Below are 18,466 nucleotides of genomic sequence, written 5' to 3'. Positions count from 1 at the left end.
CGTCATTTATATTTAATGTCGCAATACGGTTCGCATGGCGTTGAATCCCAATCTGTCGAGGCGCAACAACATCTCCCTGAATCGGCGCTGGGGGCTGAGTTAGAAGACGTTCTCTCGCCCCTCTCCCTTCACCTTCAGCAATTATTAGGCCGTCTTCGTGAGTGCCGGCTGCCTCTGTATGACGTCCTGCGCCTCCTCAATATCGTCATACCACATCTTTGCAGGCAGTGATATATTCGTGTCCATAGCCACAGTATCTGCGTCTGGAGAGCCAACTGGCTTGATTCCTCTTCAGCATCACCACGTCCCGGTACCGTCAATGTGACAGACCCCTGCGGACTGATCGAACAGTTTCCATTGCCCCATCCTGTTTCGTAGAGGCTGTTGTGTCGTCTTGGTCCACATGCACATCGTCGTCGGAGCAAGGGGAGTCATCCCGAAGAGATGTCATGCGATGCCGCCGTTTCCTCCTTTTCGGGGAACGTTGTTTGCGTGGTCTTCCTTACGTGTCCTCAGATTGTAGGAAATCACGGCTGCCCGACAGGAAAGCAGCCATAGGAACTGGAAGTGTTTCGAGTCCCATCGTTGTACTTGGTGGGAGTTCGGTCGAAGCTGATTTTGTCGTCACAGAGTGCGTTCCAGACGGAACAGCATCCGTAGTGGCTGGAACTGCTTCGTTTACTATCGGTGTGCTTGGTGGGAGTTCGGTCTTATCTGATGTTGTCGCCGTAGATTGTATGTTCGATGGAGCAGCATCCTCTGTCATCCTGACCTCTGCTACAAGGTTTCGGAGAGTCCAATCTTGATCTTCCACGGGGACTGTGTCCCTTCGGTCATCAGCGGGCGTAGTGAGTGCTTTGGCATAGGTGATCGGTAGTACTGTCATCGCCGGCGACGGCTCTCGCACATCTGAAGGCAGTGGCGTAATCCGCCGTTGCATACAGTTCGACCAGAGGTGTCCCTCCTAGCCACAGTCAGAACATGTACGTGGTTGACCATCGAAAATCACCACCGCCCGACAACCACCAATTGTCAGTTAGGACGGTACATGCTTCTGAAGATCAATAGTAATCTGTCGCACTCCGTTAAGAACGGGGTACGTGGCGAATTGTGTCCAGCGTTCTGCGGTGTGACCATGTACCATGCCGTATGGTTTAAAAGCCTCGATACCATCGTCAGCCGGGAACTCAAATGGCAGCTCAAAAACACATATTGTCCGTACACCCAGACCAGGACATTCTACAGTTACCGTGCCGACGTTCCCGTCACTGTGGCAAAATCGGAGACCTGCTTGTGTCGCCTGTAGAATTCTCTCACACGCCGCGTCATTTACCATCTTAACATACACCGTGGGACTGATGATGAACAGGTGAATTTCGACAATATCGTTTGGCGGTATCTTGACTTCCTCTCGAATGAATCGTTCCACTGCTAAAGCCTTTGGTCGTTCGTAGTCTTTGCAGAAATTGAATCGTAATGTAGTTTTCCTGTACTTGTTCGCCATGATCGTTGTTACTAGCCCGCGCGAAGACTAAGTCCACAAGTAAACAAACACTCGCAGACGCCGCACAGGCGGAAGTATCGGACCTCCGCTTCGCACGGCCGCTAGCGCCGAACTGGAGACTTGCCTTATTTATTCTTAATACGCTTATGCAAGTCTTACAAGAAGTGTATTTGTCGTATTTTGGAAACAAAAGCACTGATGTGTAGGGATTGCAAAAGAATGGTAAGGCAACTACACATTCTGCTGAAAAGTACCCGGACATCAGTACGTAATACAGAATCGATCCCGAGACTTCACGAGAGGCTGACCAGGCAGGATAAAACCAACTTGGGGGTTACTGTGCTGGCAGCACAGGAGCAGCAACACCAGAGTGGTTCGTTCTGGAGACTCAGTGACTTCGCAAGTGGACTAGTCATCGGCCGTCATCTCAGTAACAAATACATTAGCGACAGTTCCATTCCCTCTAAAGCTGCCCGAATCGTATGTTAGTGACGGAGTTTTAAACTGGAAACGCGGAGGAACAACCACAACCAAACTAAAACTAGGTAGCCGGCCGAAGTGGCCGTGCGGTTAAAGGCGCTGCAGTCTGGAACCGCAAGACCGCTACGGTCGCAGGTTCGAATCCTGCCTCGGGCATGGATGTTTGTGATGTCCTTAGGTTAGTTGGGTTTAACTAGTTCTAAGTTCTACGGGACTAATGACCTCAGCAGTTGAGTCCCATAGTGCTCAGAACCATTTAAAACTAGGTAGACCTCATGTACTGTCGGACAGGGACCATGGATCTAGCCGTGAGTGGTTCTAAGAAATCGCAGGAAATCAGCGTAAGAAACGATTCCTGCTTTCCGAAGTGCTACCAACACTGCACCTAGCGCAAATACTGCGGGTAGGGATTTAAAAATGTTCAGGTTCAGTGGTTGAGCAGCTTCTCCTAAGCCACATATCGATATCGTCAGTGCTAAACGACGCTCGACGAAGTGTTAAGGGAGACTCCACCGAGCACCGGGTGAGTGGAACCGAGTGAATTGGAGTAATGAATCGTATGTAAATGTCGTGTGACTAGGGCCTCCCGTCAGGTAGACCATTCGCCGGGTGTAAGTCTTTCGATTTGACGCCGCTTCGGTGACTTGCGCGTCGATGGGGATGAAATAATGATGATTAGGACAACACAACACCCAGTCCGTTAGCGGAGAAAATCTCCGACGCAGACGGGAATCGAACCCGAGCCCTCAGGATGCACATTCTGTCGCGCTGACCACTCAGCTGGCGGGGGTGGACAATGAATCATCTGTCGCAGGGTTTGGGCTTGTCGAATTCCCGCAGAATGTTACCTCGGGTCATGTGTAGTGCCAGCAGTGCCGAACTGAGGGGGTATGGGGGTACTAGTTGTGGTTAGGATATGCTCTTCTGATGGCACTTACGAAAACCCTAAAATGGTAGGGTACGAAACGATTTTACAGCATAGTGTACTGTTTACAGTTGAGAGACAGTTAGGATTGGTTGCATATGCATGACACTACATCCTGTCCTTAATCATCATCTGTCAGGAAATGGTATGTGGACAATAACATTTCTGAAATGGCTTCACCCGACTTGGACCCAGTGGGATGTCGTTGGGTTGACACAGAAGGTCGACTTCGCTCCAGACGACAGCATCGAACATCACTACCGTCACTATTCTCGGCTCGTGAGAAATAATAGCCTGCTGTTCCTCCACAGACAGTTTCCTGAAAGCGTCTGTAACAGTGTAGAAGCCACGATAAACGTGAACGGCGGTCACACCCAGCGTTAATGTCCTTTAGTACCCGTCTGTATACCTTTGTTCGTATAGTGTGTATCTAATATATCACAAAACAAAATTCTATAACTAATTTTTATCACTGCGACAATATGGTCAACATCTAGGCCTAAACCAGTAACAAGAGACTGGAACTAGTTTACTGTTATCCGCCATTTTACATTTATTTCCACAAAACGTTTCGAACATTCATCACGAGGTGTTAATACGCTGATGTCCAAAAGTAAAACAAGAAACGGAAATTTTGTAAGGCTGCGTTTATTTTGCCTCAAAGCAATATAAACAGGTGATAGTAGAGTAGAAACAATGCAAAGAATTTAAAAAGTAAACAACTGCAACATGCATAATGGTAGGCGAAAATGTTCTTCGCTTTTGCAACTTAACAGATTTGCTCACACATTCCGACAACTGGTCAGTGTGCTCAGTGTGGGGTATGGCCCCCTCTGGCAGCAGTACACGTTGATAACGACGGGGCATGCTGTGATTGATGCCATCAGTCTCATGTTGAGGCAGTAACCACCTTTCTACGTGCAGAGCTGCTCGCAGTCTTGGAGACTGGTTGGTGGATTCCGACGTGATGCAACCCACCTCTCTAATGCATCCCAGACGTGCCCTATGGGATTCAAACCGGGAGATCGGGCAGGCGACGTCATTCCATCTTCCGTTTCCGAGAAAACATTAACCACCCGTGGTCTATAAGGTCGGGCACTATCGTCCATCAGTATGACGTCTGGGCGCACAGCACCTCGCAACAACCGCATAAGAAGTCCCAAGATCCAGTCACGATACCTGACTGCAAGTACACGTCGCCGATTCTCCTGTACAGTTACATGAATAGGGGTCCGAGCTGTAAAAATAATCCCTGTCCACACAGTTAGGGATTATCCTCGATATCTGTATCTTTTTACAATGTTTGAGTCCCGAAATTGTGTTCCACATTCGCTCCAGATGCGAATCCATCGATAATCACTCTCCATACTTAATCGGGACTCAGGTGTGAAAACATTACTGAGCCACCGTTCGACGCTCAGGTAGCATGTTGATGATTCCACTGTGGACGTTCCTTTCTGTGAAGACGGGTCAAAGATAGACACACCAGGTGCGACAGTAAGCCTCTTGCTCATGGTTTGCCTCGATACAGCACGCCCAGTGGATGATGCGGGCTCACAAGCCAGTTGCCTTGCACTAATAAGGCGGTACTGTCGTGCCATTACGGCCAAATGACGGTCCTCTCTTCTGAAGTCACACGTGGTCGGCCCTGCCCTGGTCTTCGGGATACAGTTTTGGTGTCAATAAACTATCGCAACATTCGAGAAACAATAGAACGTTTCATACTAAGCCGTCGGGCTACATCAATTTCCGGCTCTTCTGCTTCCGTTCTTCCTATGGCCCTCCACCGCATAGCGTTTGGTAAGCGTCTTCTCTGCGCCATAGTACAGCGCCTGCGACTGCGTACATAGCGGCTGTAGATGCGAAACTACTCGGACAACACTTGCTCGTTCCATAGGTGCACCGATGTCATCGTTGGCACGGTTATCCCTTGACCGGAATGCCCTCTTCCGCGTGGAACAAGATCTTACGGACATCTGGTAGACAGTTTGTATGATTATATCGCGAATTAGACGCAGAGAAATAGCGGTTTGTTTCTTTAATTTTGGGCACCACTGTATATGGATTAACAGAGCGTGTATGTGTTACGGCGTTGGAGTAACCCGTGGCACTTTCTCCAGTGGTCACAAGATGCTTTTTCTTTTGCGTTATATGACGTACACCGTCACACTTTGTAAACAGTAAGGAAACAGAGATGACGTCTAGGAAATGGTTGTCAGCAGCTGACGATGTACCTGCAGAAATTTTTCTGCGATGCCGTGTGTAACGCTGGTGAACGTGGCCACAGCTTAGTGCGTGCGCGTTGCAGGCCGGCAGTTCGCCGCTGTGCCGCGAGGCTGCGCTGACGCTGGCGGCGGCGTCGCCGTCGGACGCGGGCGAGTACTCGCTGGTGGTGCGGTCGCCGCGCGGGCTGGCCGAGGGCAGCGTGCTGCTCGCCGTGACGCGCGCCTCCGGCCTGGCGGCGGCGCCGCGACGCCTCTCCGCCCCCGCGGCCGCCGCCGCAGCCGCCGCCGTCGCCGCCCACGCCGCGCTGCTCGCCGCCCGCCTCGCCGGCGCCGGAGCATAGCCGCCCCCGCTCGCTCCGACCGCTTTCCGGTCCCCCGGCGGCTGTCAGTCCTCCGACCCCACAGTGACCGCTCCGCGGCCGCAGGCTGGCAGCGCCGCCCCGCCTACGAAAACTTTGACAGAGGCGAAGGCTGCAGTGGCTGTGCCCAGCCTTCTGTGATAACACGACGTCCTGACCCTCATACGAGCTACACCCAGCGATGACTGTATCCTCGTCTCCAGCAGACACACACTAGTGGACAAACTTTGGAAATAGCTATCACTGTGAAAAGTCGAGACTGTCACGGACAAACAGTTTAGTACCACCTAAAGGGCAACGTGTACTTTGTAGCCAGCAAAGACTCTACTCTTCCCATCCTGTACTTTAGTCTCAGAGTAAAACACACAAGTTTCTGGATGGATGTTAACGACAGATCAGTAGAACTTAGAAATCAATTCTCGACTACCTACATTCCTCTGTAAGGTTGCATTTCCTGTACTTTCTTTGTATACATGTCGTTATACTTTGAAAAACAATTACACTCGCCACTATTCTCACGTTACAGTAATTTTTCGTATGTCCACGTGGTTACTCTAATACAAGCGTATCATAACAGTCACACTTAATGTTTACATCTACTGTACACTCCAATGGCCGCTACCGTTCCTAAAGCCTGTAAAATAAAGCGGGCTCGGAAAACGCGTACAATAGGACTGTCGCGGGACTGGCCATTGTTAACGAATATCGTTACAGAGCCGGCATTGCGCCTCTTTGGCACTAAATTTTCCATACAGACTTTGAGTGGAGATTTCGCCACGATACTTCTTAAACTCTTGCACATGCGTTCCGTACATGTTTTCCGTGAATTGTGTTTCGCTTAACACTAAATAATGAACATGTGCCGTTTTACCGTGAGCATCATATTGTGCCGCATTCAACTTGTCGCTAAACGTGTATACCCCCATCACTACTAAAACGTGAAGTACTCGCGATAGTGCGTAAGAGAGACGCGTATCCGCAGACATGTCACAGAAACCTATTGGCTGTTTCCAGCATTTTCTCCGATAAGTAGTTCTCCTTTTCATTAACAAGGGTGAATTCTACGTAAGTCTTATAAACATTTCAGAGCCCATATTTATTTTTCCCGGCCTGTACAAAGTGTTCAGATGAATTGTTCTGAATATGTGAGCACAATTTTCATTTTCCCAGATGTGCCTACACGAATTCTGTTGTCCCTTTTCCTAAAAACTCGTTTTTCAATTTAGTAAAACAAACAGATACGTATAAACTTTTAAATATAAAATGGCAATATTTCTTTTAGGAAATCTGGAATATCCCTCAAGACCTGAAGATAGCTCTGTTGCAGTCCATGGCGCCTGGTTAGGATGCTATACTGGAAGAGGTGAGACAACTGACCAGGGAACGGTTTTGTTTACAGTCGGTTTACCGATATGACTCACGTTCTCGTGATTTCTTCAACGTAATTATTGTAGTATCCTACAAAAGCAGCTACTCTCACTCTCCGGACGTCCTTTCCTCAGGGAGAATTCCGCTTTGTAGTTTTTCATTCCTCCAGATTATCTCTGTTCTGATCTACTGCATCACAGTCCACAATTCCGTGGAGTCTATCTCTGGTGTTTACTGCGTATTGTAAAGCATATAATAATCGGTATTTTTGACACTGTTTCACGGATGTCAATGAGCAAGCTAGTAAACGAGGCAGGTGAATAATTTCGGACGATATCGTACGTCTTCTAACTAACTAACATTCGCCTGTCAGTGGACTTGCGACGCTCTTTTAATTTTCTCTCTTTGTAAGCCAGTGTTTAACCACGAACATCTACCGAGTTGGCTTCTTACTGAATTAGTATTTCATTTCCGTTGTCAAAGGAGAAAAAACTCAAAAGAGGCGATGTAATACTCGATGTAGACAGCGCAGAAGATACCATCATGGAATATAGATGTTGTTTAAGGGGACTCCCCTAAATCGATGATGCTGAATTATAGGATGTCACTTTGAGCAGGACACAGTCAAACTGTAAGCTTATTTGTTCGTTGCTGACATAGATCGCAAACATTCTTTCCTTCCCGTCTGGGCAATCTGTGCAGTGACTAGGGTACATGTAAAGCTTACTGGGACAGATTAAATGCTAGCTACAGTGAGGTCGATAATTGGATTGTAATACTCGCATTTAGTTTTGATATTTCCCATAATTGTCAAAAATTACAAAAATGTGAAGTCTTTTGACCATCCACACACTCCTGAGAATGGCACGTTAACTAATTTGCAATTACGCGCCCCAATTACCGGCAGCTACGTTGATGAATACTTGGCACCTCGCAAGCATAGCTACAAGATCAAGAATGCTAGATATGTTGTTAGAAGTGATTAAGCGTTAGTGAAAATCTCGCTTCTGAGCACACAAACAGCTCTAAGCGCAGAGCTCTGCATGGAATGCCCGTTGGTGTATAGCTGCGATACAGACCGTTTATCTCCAGCACTGAACCTCGTCGTGTAGACCAAAAAATGATCAATCCCACACTTGTAGTGAAGGCAGTCACTCAAACTGGCCCTATGTCGAAGATACCGATAATTCGGATGGCTCTGCTGTCTCCGAATCACAGCACTCCCAGTCTGGGGCAATTTCAATTGAAAGTTGCTTCTCAAATTTCCACCCCACAGGACAGCAGAAATCCTGCAATTTAGAATTCGTATGCCAACTGTCTTTTGAGAAAACCCGTAACTCGAATACGAGGAAAGTCCTATCATTTAACGACGAGGGCGTTTTTCATCACATAAGTCAACAGGGAATCAGATCAGCATCCTTTGTTAGAACAGCTAGCCACAAATAGCAAATCACATGTTCCAGTGAAGGGAGTGTCTTTTTCGTTCCACTATGTTCAGACTGGGAGTGAATAGAGTGACAATATTCTCTCTCTCTCTCTCTCTCTCTCTGCTGATAGTTTTGCATCCTTTCTTTATTTACAAAAGTTGTATATTGTGACTGTCCAAAATGGCAAATCTTGAATTGCTTCTCAAACTAACGTATACGTGGCATAAAGAAGGGAGTAATACTACAGTGAACAAAAATCAGGTACGTCTTTGTTCCTCGCAAACTACAAAACGTCTCCTTGCGTAAAAATGTCTCAATAGCAGATTGAATGGCGTTATAGCCATGTACTGTGGAAAGCTGGTTAGCCAACACCTTCCCTCCTTCCTTGTAGTTCATGATCGATTTCCTTGTTTCAGAAAATATACCTTGCCAGAGTCTGTCAGTTACACAGGTCGAGTTAAGACTAGATTATGGCAGGTGCGTCAGATTCACGTCTTATATCTGTTGGTCGGTGCTCGTGCCTACCACCACAGTTAAATTAAGTCCAAGTCTTGAGTTCTCAGAGAGCCGTGTTAGTTTCCACGACAGTTACATGATCCTTTGGTCTGCCACAGTTCGAGGGAATGTTTCCAGTGAGAGAGAGCTCGATATTGTATCCAAGAAGAGTGCAGGTAACTTGCTCCTTTGACCGTGGCGTCAGCCTTTGCTGAGGAAATCGAAAGTCACGTCCTGAGACCAGCGACAGAAATGTTGCTAGAACAGCTTCTGCACGAAGGAGGAATGTCATTTTCAAAAGAATTAACGCATTGTATCGTCAGCTCTCTTTAGATACGCAAGTAGCCTGTAATACAGACAGATGAAACAATAGAATATATTAAAACTTTGGCACTATTTCAATAATATTTGAACAACGAATGTAGTACTTTATGTTTAACAGGAGTTATCGCTGTACTGGCATAGTATAAGACGCAATGAATGGAACTGAAATGTGAATCTTGTACTCGTAACCCCTGGTGACCACTTACGTCCTCTGCAGCAGGAATGGGTTGTGTACACTGTGATCATACCACATTCTTCGTCATCCCTCTGTATCCCTTCCTCACAATTATTCAACGTGCCTCCCATCGCAGTCATTCTGTATTCTTTTGTTCACGATTACTTGCTCTGCGCTTTTTCGCGATCACCCAATGTCCCCTCGTTCAGAATTACAAAGCGTGCCCTTCATCGTGATCACTCAGCATCTCGTTGTTCATAATTACTCAGCCTGCCATTCTTCGCAGTCAATCTGCGTCCACTTCCTCATCATTATTCGGCTTGCCCTTCATCACAGTCACCCTGCATCCACATCTTCGTCATTACTTGGCCTGCCCTTCTTCACAATAAGTTCGTATTCCCTTCTTCACACTTACTCGGGCTGTCCTTCATTGTGATCCCTCCATGCCCCTTTTTCATGATTACCCTACCTGCCCTTCTCTGCGATAATTCCGCGTTCGCTTTCCGCTTGCCCTTCATCACAATCACATTTCCCATCATTAGCGATTACTCGTCTGGCCCTTCTAACCCTCCGCTGTTGATCATTGTCTTTCTGTTTCCTCCCCATATGATCTAACGTTACCATCTAACTCGGTGGAAATGGCTGAAAAATTCTGTCTTTTCTCTGTGAGCAACACATAGCACATAATGTGTCAGGAACCCAAGCCTTATTTGAGCTCCGAATGCTCTTAAGTAATCGTCATCTGTAAAGAAAGATGTAGCCCTTAATTCTATTCTTTGACTCCTTATACCGCAAAGCAATGTGATTTTATCAGTCCTGAGCAGGCTAAAAAGTCGTTCTCAGAGTATAAATTTTTCCGGTATACTGAGATTGCTAACGCTGAATAGGCAGTTCCTAACAACTAACTCATTTTCCATTATATCTTACACTACCTTGTCTCAGCTTAATTGAAGTACTCATCTCGTCGGTCTAAACTGTGCAGTACTTCCAGAAAATGTCACATTAACAAGACATTGTACCGACATAGCCTCCACAAGTTGAAGAGTCTCCCTAAGACGCATACTTGCCACGATGAGAATCATAGAATCACTTTCTTCCTTGAACCCACACTGAAGAACTTCTTTCTTTTGTGTCTATCCAGTTTACTTTTCTCTGAATAACTCTAGTTCCGCCAAAGAAGCGTACTAGTAATATCTAATGCACTAGTTTCACGATGTAATTCTTCTGTCAACTGTAAGTGTGACATGATTTTCATGCTGTGCAGGTAACGTCATGGCCTACAGAAAATGGAGCACAAATCGGGGATTGTTAAGATAATAAACGGGAATATCTGAGGAAATCGCAGCCACTAGGGTATGACATTTTGGATTAAATTTTTTTGATATATGCCTGAATGTGTACGTTTAAATGCTTCCATGGCACCTTTACGATTCTGGTGTTTTGTTAGTTCATAATAATTGTTTGTCTCAGATGGCTCTCTGTTTCTAAATACTTCTACATGAAATCAGTGTCACAATTCGCTCCTTTCCCTTCCTTCGATAGCGAGCGACGTCGCAAACAAAGGGCGAGTAGTGTACAAGCCATTGTTGTGACAAACAGCCCGACTTTCATTTATCGAGCTACGAGGGGGGCGGGGAGAGTGTTCTTCAGTTACTGTGTATGGATACTTGCCTGGGCACTTCCCTACGGTGGGGATGGAAGTGACAAGAAATATTTTTCGCAACAGTTCCGAAATTGTCACCGTTTTCATTCACTTGATTAGTTAAAGATACTTTGAAATCAAATACCTGACATTGTAAATTACTTCAAGGACTTTTTTTCTTTTCACACTAGTATACGTTTTACGGCTTGGGATATACAATTTAAAAACACTTCGTCATTAATTGCTACGGTGATATTTTTTAAGATGAACTGGTCCAGATGAGAAAAACCCAAAAAATGTCGAATGACACATATGTCCACGTAATAAAGGAAAACACATTTCCTTTCTGTTTGAATCCATCAATGGTCTTCGTTTATTGTTAGCGTGAATTGCGTTTGACTTGTAAAACATCCTTTGGAAATGGTACGAATATTCATTGACAGACCGTGCAATATGACTGTTATTACGGACAACAGTAATGAATTCTGCGTGCGCACTGTTCAGTCATTTCCCCAGTTGGCGCAAAAATGTGCGTTTAATGGCGCGTGTCGCAGGGCTGAATCAGTATGCCGATTGTAATGGCGGGCGCGAGCTCTGTGCGCTGCGAGCGGAAACCCAACTGGCAGTCCGCCGTCGATAAACAAGCGGAATATTTATGAGTGCGAAGTGGGAGGGAACCAGCGACACACACACGTTTAGGCGTTCCTTTGTACCCAGGTAAAACTAAAGAGACCGAATTATTTGCGCAAATCGCTATTACGAAAGTGGGGAAACCACTACTTAATAATTTCACAGTCTTCAACCACATTATTTGAGAACTATGAAACGGCATTTGGAGGGAAAACCATCACAAATGAGGTATGGTTAGGTCCCTCATCACATCATTTCACAAGAGACAGCAACGTTCTGGTACCGGTAATCCAAAATTTCGACTCTATAGTCTGCAGCTGTAAACGTATGTATTTATTTCCGTGGCTTATGTTGTGGAATGTGAAAGTTCTGTGGAACTATCGCTACGCAATTGAATTTCTTCGTACAGCGTAACAAGCAGAAGAAAAGGAGAAGACATCTTTTTCCTTCATTTTTCACCAATTGCTAGATGAAATTTCGGTCGTTAATTTTTCTTGGGAAAGCTTTCCTTTTGGTACCTAAACGTAAGCGTGGATGTCCTCAAATAAGTCTCAGTATGGTTATCGCTGGTTGTAATTTCATCTGCCACTGTCAGTACAGCAGAAGCTACGTGACACATATCTCGACCACGATGCTTCTCTTCTTTTCTTACATTAATTTCTTAGCGTATGTTCACTAACGAAGGATAAAGGCAACCAGCCAATTGATTGTTTTATCCCTCATTAAAACTTATATGCGATTTCTGACCGTCATCCATGTTCATGTTTGCTTGTTCACTAACATGAAACAGCATAAGACTGCACCTAACGCTATGCAGCTTAATTTCGAAGTAGTTCTCTTTAAGTTCCCAAAACGTATGGTAATGCACACGTTGCATTTTTCATATTACATTTCAACAAAGGATTCAGTCTCGTTTACAGACATGGAGTAACTCACATATACGAATTATCCTGTTATACGTTTTCCCACAGGCCGTTATTATAATTTTCTTCAAGCAGCTCTGTTCCACAGCTACTGCTTTCGACGTGGCGTGGGAAATCTACATGATGTAGACTGCAACTCTTTGCTGAATTTCGATACTCTCCACCGCAAAGTGTCCTTGCGACCCTCCATCATCGTATAACATTTGTATTATCTGTTCATCTTACCATACGATCCCTCTCCTTTATGATAACTTGGGAGTAGAGGGTAAGTTATGTCTCGTATCTACTTAAGCACACCAAACTTTTTATAAACGAAATGGCGGCATTTCCTGTGGCGCCAAAACACAATAATTGTTTGGTGGGGGGAGGGGGGGAGGATGGAGGGGATTTTCGAATATATGTACTACTTTTATGAGAAAAGAAAGTAAATATTTGTGTAGAAAGTTGACTTTTCCCTTCAGTTAGTGTCTGAGTACACGATTACATGATAACACAGCGTTAAAATTTTGCAAGTTAAAAAGGTTATGTGCACCTGCGATGTGTTATTCAGCGGTGAGAGGTGAAAGAAGAACGATACCACCCTAATTTCCCAGTCCATCACGAAGTCGTTTGACATGGTCATGATGTCCCGCACATGAGAAATCACGCATTAACGTTGAACGTGACTTGCCCTTACCTCTATTGATACTGTACGCCACTGAAAAGAGAGGCAGTTCGTCTTATATAAATATTTTGTGAAGAATGAAGAGAGTTACTTGAGTGCTCCACCACCGAGTGTTTATCTCGTCATCAGGTCCAACAATTTCGCCTTCCTTGCTTAGGCTCATATACTTAATTGAAGGACGCGTCTAACAGGACCTAAGCTACCTTTATTTGTAATGGTACTATATGACAGTCTGAACATCTGACACATTCCAATGGACAGAGAGTACACCTGAAGCTGTATCTTTACAGGAACATAGAGATAACACAGGCACAAGATGGCACTGTGTGGTCAGCGCACCCAACGTGACGTAACGGAGCAGTTCGGCTGCCGGCACGTTGCAGCACTGCCGGCAGAGCTGCCTGTTCCCTGAACCACTTCCCGGACACTATGACGTCACTCAGCACTGTGCTGTGACAACCCAGCCCGGGTGACCCGCGCGGAAGCCAGGGACCGCCCTCTCCCCCTTCTTACAGTAACAAAGACTGCCTCGCTTGTAACGTTGTGCCACTGAATGTCTTAGATTTACAGCAGAGAGTGTCTTAGTGTTTCTGCTTCTCATACACCAATTCGATGTACCTGCAGCATGCCTGCAGTGGATAATAAATTATGATTTTTGCATATGAAGTTTTACAGAATAAAACATCCGCTAATTAATACCTGAGTGTTATTTAATGAGAAAATATCAGCAAAAAATGATGAAAAAAATGTATACATTCAGAGAGAATTTACTGTAAATTGTATTAACTATTGATGTAAATGTTTATATCGTATTTTTGTGTAAACAAATGTATACAAATATTTGGTTAATCTAATAAAATAAAGTGTAACTTTTAAAGCTAATAAATATGTTTCACTGATCGTTGTGAACTTAGTTGAATGTGTAAAGTTTCTGTAGTACAAATGTTTATTCTATGTTCCTCCTCAAAGAAATTTTAGCACAAAGTTTTCTTATTTATGCCGCATGGGATTAGCCGAGCGGTCTAGGTCGCTGCAGTCATGGATTGTGCTGCTGGTCCCGGCGGAGGTTCGAGTCCTCCCTCGCTGTAATTTTATGGCAAGAGTTATGAGAAAATTCGTGAGTATAGAGCGAAAACATCGAGATGCCTTCACCCTTCTCTCTGCAGTATATTTCTCAGTTGCTTGAGGTCCATAAAATGATTTCATTTGGTTATCGACGAAGTTGTAAATTCAGACTAGAAAGCACATAGTATGAAAATTACTTTCACTAATAAGGCCATTCGGTTATTATTTTAAAATATGAAAATCAGTCTGTTCTTACTTAACTTGATCATTTGTTGGTGAAATGTGGATCTTTGAAGGCTAGGAGTCGGACGACCACGGAAACTAAGTCGTTGAATAAACAAGCCGTGTAACAAACAATGAGAAAGATTGGTAGGGCTATTGGGACATGTACAGTCAAATTTCATGAAACTTAGGTCGAGGTGTTGTATTATGTTCTTTCCTTATTTTCCGTCTACGTACAAATGTGCAGTCTTAATGAGGTGGTTAAAACAACGCAGAATGGAACAGCAGAAGGCAAAGATGAACGTGTTGTGATCGCTGTGGCTTTTGATACTAGACTGCTGCCTCTTTGACGTACCGAAAATAATGTAGCAAATGATATGTTACCGTCCGATAAGTATGCATAGTGTTCCTTTCGCTGTGTTTTGATCACTTAACTAAAAATCTTGTTGTGGATATCACCGACATATAAGTATTCCAGCTACTGGCTCCTCAGCACGTTTGGACTGTGGAGAGCTCAACTGCGTGGTCATCAGCACCCGTAGAAAGTCACAATTTTTACACAGTCCAATTTTTTACACACTCCAATTTAGCCACTGTTTCAAATGATGATGATGATTATGATGATGAAATGATGAGCACAGCACCGACACCCTGTCCCCAACGCGGCCGGGAATCGAGCCTGGGACGCCGTCTATTGGCTCATGTAGTACTGACGGCTCTTCCTGGTACCCACACTGGCCACAGCCTAAGGGTGCAATATCAAGGAGAAACGTCTCCAAACTTTAAAGAAACATAATGGGAGGTTATGTGTATTCCCACTGCACAACAGCACAACAATATTCATAAATAACTCCAGGATTTCAAAAGACGCCTGTGTGAGAACAACTAGATACACAGGAAAATGACACATATCCGTGGATGGAGCAATTCTCCAAGTTTCGATTCTGGAGTCCAGGAGCGTCACAACATGTAAATACAGCATCCGCCCTCTATTACTGCAACGAATTAGTTCGCGCTTGGAGATAAGCAAACCCGTGAACAGATTTTCAAACTGGGCTGCTGTCAGGCCTTCATCAGCAGTTCGTGTTTGCGACTTCCATGAATTCCAAAGCCAGGTCTACTTGTGATGTGTCAAAAGTCGCGTCCATAACGATCACATAGGATGTGAGTCAAAAGCTTGTAGAGCTACTCTATTTTCTGTGTGCCTTGCTGTTTTCGCACGGTCGTCTTCTAGAACCTCAGAGATAGTTACGGAAAACACTGTTGTGGAGGAAACCGGCATCAGCTGTTGAGAGGGCGGCTTCATGTTAGAATATCACTACTCAGTACTCTGAATTCTAGGCTGCACTTGTTTGCAATTCGTCACGTTGCATTGCACATCAATGTGTCACTCTTTTGCAAGTTGTAAAATAAGTTGCTCCTGATATGATGTATGTTGATGTACGATATATATCCTAGTACATTAATACTACATCCAGACCGTATAATCGCTCACACGTAGATAAACAGCATATCTGGTTCTTGTCAGTTGACAAACAAATTATATTAATTACATTTCGCATGAAAAGTCCGCACATTATTATATCTACAATATGACCAGGGCCTCAGTACACTGTAAATCGTGTTACTGCTGTTACAGTAACAGTATTGATATCTATTAGAGAAGAATAAACATATAGAGTGGGTTGCCAAGTATTTTTCTCATGTCCTTTGTCGAACCACGTAAAGGAACACCGTCTTGGCTAATCAACTGACTGCTGTTTCAGAAAAATGTCGCTATTGTCGTGGCGGACGTTACCGTGCGGAATGTGACGGTCCAGACGCCAGTCCAGACGCGTGGTACCAGGGCGTCTGATGTCGGCCAGTGAACTGCCGAAGGGCAGTTGCGTGTTGCTGACTCGCGCCGATACCGACTATAGCGAAATTTGTCAGTGCAATATTGGGCCACAGCGCAACAAAGCACCCGTCACTTTAGTACTAGATGCCAATAGCCACCGAGGAGCTATCCCCCCAGCAGGTCGCAGAAGCCGTGACCCCGCGACTGTATCCTGCACACTACAGAGTGTAATAAGGACGAGCAGTGTTTAATCATTACTGTCACTCTTGAGAGTATTTTTGCTCTGTCGTTACAACTACAGACGTGTGTGATTTTTTTTTCACCAGACACGTTTCGCTTTGTTGAGGTAAAGCACTGATCTGTAATTAAGTTACTTACATTTCGTTTTGCTTTTAGATCGACAAACAGTTCGTTAAGAATAAGTTGATTTATATCTACGGTGATTTTCGGTTGATTTCTCGCTTACGTTGGGAAATACCGTCTGATAGCACATCGTTGTTCTTCTGCGTAAGACACTGATAACTTTGGTCTAATTTTTACTTGTTATGCAGCACTATGCATTTATTATGTTTTTCACAACACACTTTTTTGCACACCACTTTATTTTGTATGTTTTTGTACTTCTACGTATGCGTTGTGGTTTGTGTTTTGTAATGTTGCCAACATAACCTTTCCACTACTTTCTCTTTGGCCCAGAATATTTTTTATATTAGATTATTGTAGATTATTGTATGTGTGCAATTATATTCAATTATATTTTCGGGTATTTGTGTAATGTGCAGGGAGCGAACAGCAACCTTTTTTTTTTTTAGTGGGAGCGAGAAACCATGATGAGTGGACGTAAGTGTATAGCAGTGTGATGGAGTGTGAGTTAGAGGATAAGGTGAAAAGTGAGAGGTGAAATTAAATAAACAATTGCTCTCCGATGTTATTCAATCTGTACATTGAGAAAGCAGTAAAAGAAAGCAAAAAAAAAAAATTAGAGTAGGAATTAAAGTGTAGAGGAGTAGAAATAAAAACTTTGAGGTTTGCCCATGATTTTATGATTCTACCAGAGACAGGCAAAGGCTTCAAAGATCAGCTGTACGGAATCGACGATGTCTTGAATGGAGGATATAAGATGAACAACATTAAAAGAAAAACAAGCACAATGAAATGAAGTAGAATTAAATCAGATGACGCTGAAGGAATTAACAAGGAAACACGACACTTAAATAAGAAGATGAGTTTTATTTTTTGGGCAGCAAAGTAACTGAAGATGGCCGAAGTAGAGAGAATATAAAATGTTGGCTGGTAATGGGAAGGACGACGTTTCTGAAGAAGAGATATTTGTTAACACCAAATAAAGATTTAAGAGTAAGAAAATATTTTCTGAAATTATTTATGTAGAATGTAGCCATGTATGGATGTGAAACATGGACGATAAAATGTTTAGGCAAGAAAAGAATAGATGCTTTCACAGTCAGGTGCTACAGAATAATGCTGAAGATTAGATACGGAGAAAGATAGAAATTAGTGGCACAACTTGACTAGAAGGAGTGATCGACGGATAGGACAGATTCTGAGTCATCAAGGGATCATTAATTTAGTATTCGAGGGAAGTGTGGTAGTTAAAAATTGTAGAGGTTGGTTAGTTCATCATTTTGGTGGAGGGGACCAAACAGCTAGGTCATCGGTCGCATCGGATTAGGGAAGAATGGAAAAGAAAATCGGCCCTGCCCTTCCAAAGGAATCATCCTGGCATTTGCCAGACGCGATTTAGGGAAATCACGGAAGACATAAATCAAGATTGCCGGACGTGAGTTTGAAACGTCGTCCTCCTGAATGCGATTCCAGTGTGCTAACCACTGCGCCACCTCACTCGATGATTGTACAGGGAGACCAAGAGATGAAATAGTATGCAATTTCAGGAGGATGTAAGTTGCAATACTTATTCGGAAGTGCTTTGTACGGGACAGAATAGGTGGTGAGAGCTGTATCGAACCAGTCTTTTGGAAGATCACAAACCACAAAAAAATGTTGAATGTATCAAAAACCCTACAAGCCCTGAAACCTATTCTTTCGTTACGAAACAACCTGTTTACTTTTATCAGAGAGTTCCCAGGCATATACATGCGCAGAGTAAGAGAAAACATGGCAACATGGCAACAATCATATCAGTAAATCCATTAACAACAAACGTAATAATATAAAGACAAATT

The 18,466-nt window shown here is 44.2% G+C and overlaps 1 protein-coding gene across 1 annotated transcript in view; it reads left to right on the top strand.

Moving 5' to 3' along the window:
• The window catches only part of LOC124594672, a 289,502-nt gene that overhangs the window by 193,049 nt on the left and 77,987 nt on the right, over positions 1-18,466 (top strand). The window contains exon 9 of the mRNA XM_047133040.1: positions 5,218-5,367. Within this exon, the coding sequence (XP_046988996.1) occupies positions 5,218-5,367 (150 nt within the window). The remainder of the gene's footprint in view (positions 1-5,217; positions 5,368-18,466) is intronic.

Source organism: Schistocerca americana, chromosome 2 (assembly GCF_021461395.2).
Source record: "Schistocerca americana isolate TAMUIC-IGC-003095 chromosome 2, iqSchAmer2.1, whole genome shotgun sequence".
NCBI lineage: Eukaryota > Metazoa > Arthropoda > Insecta > Orthoptera > Acrididae > Schistocerca > Schistocerca americana.
This window is presented reverse-complemented; position numbering and strand designations above follow the sequence as displayed.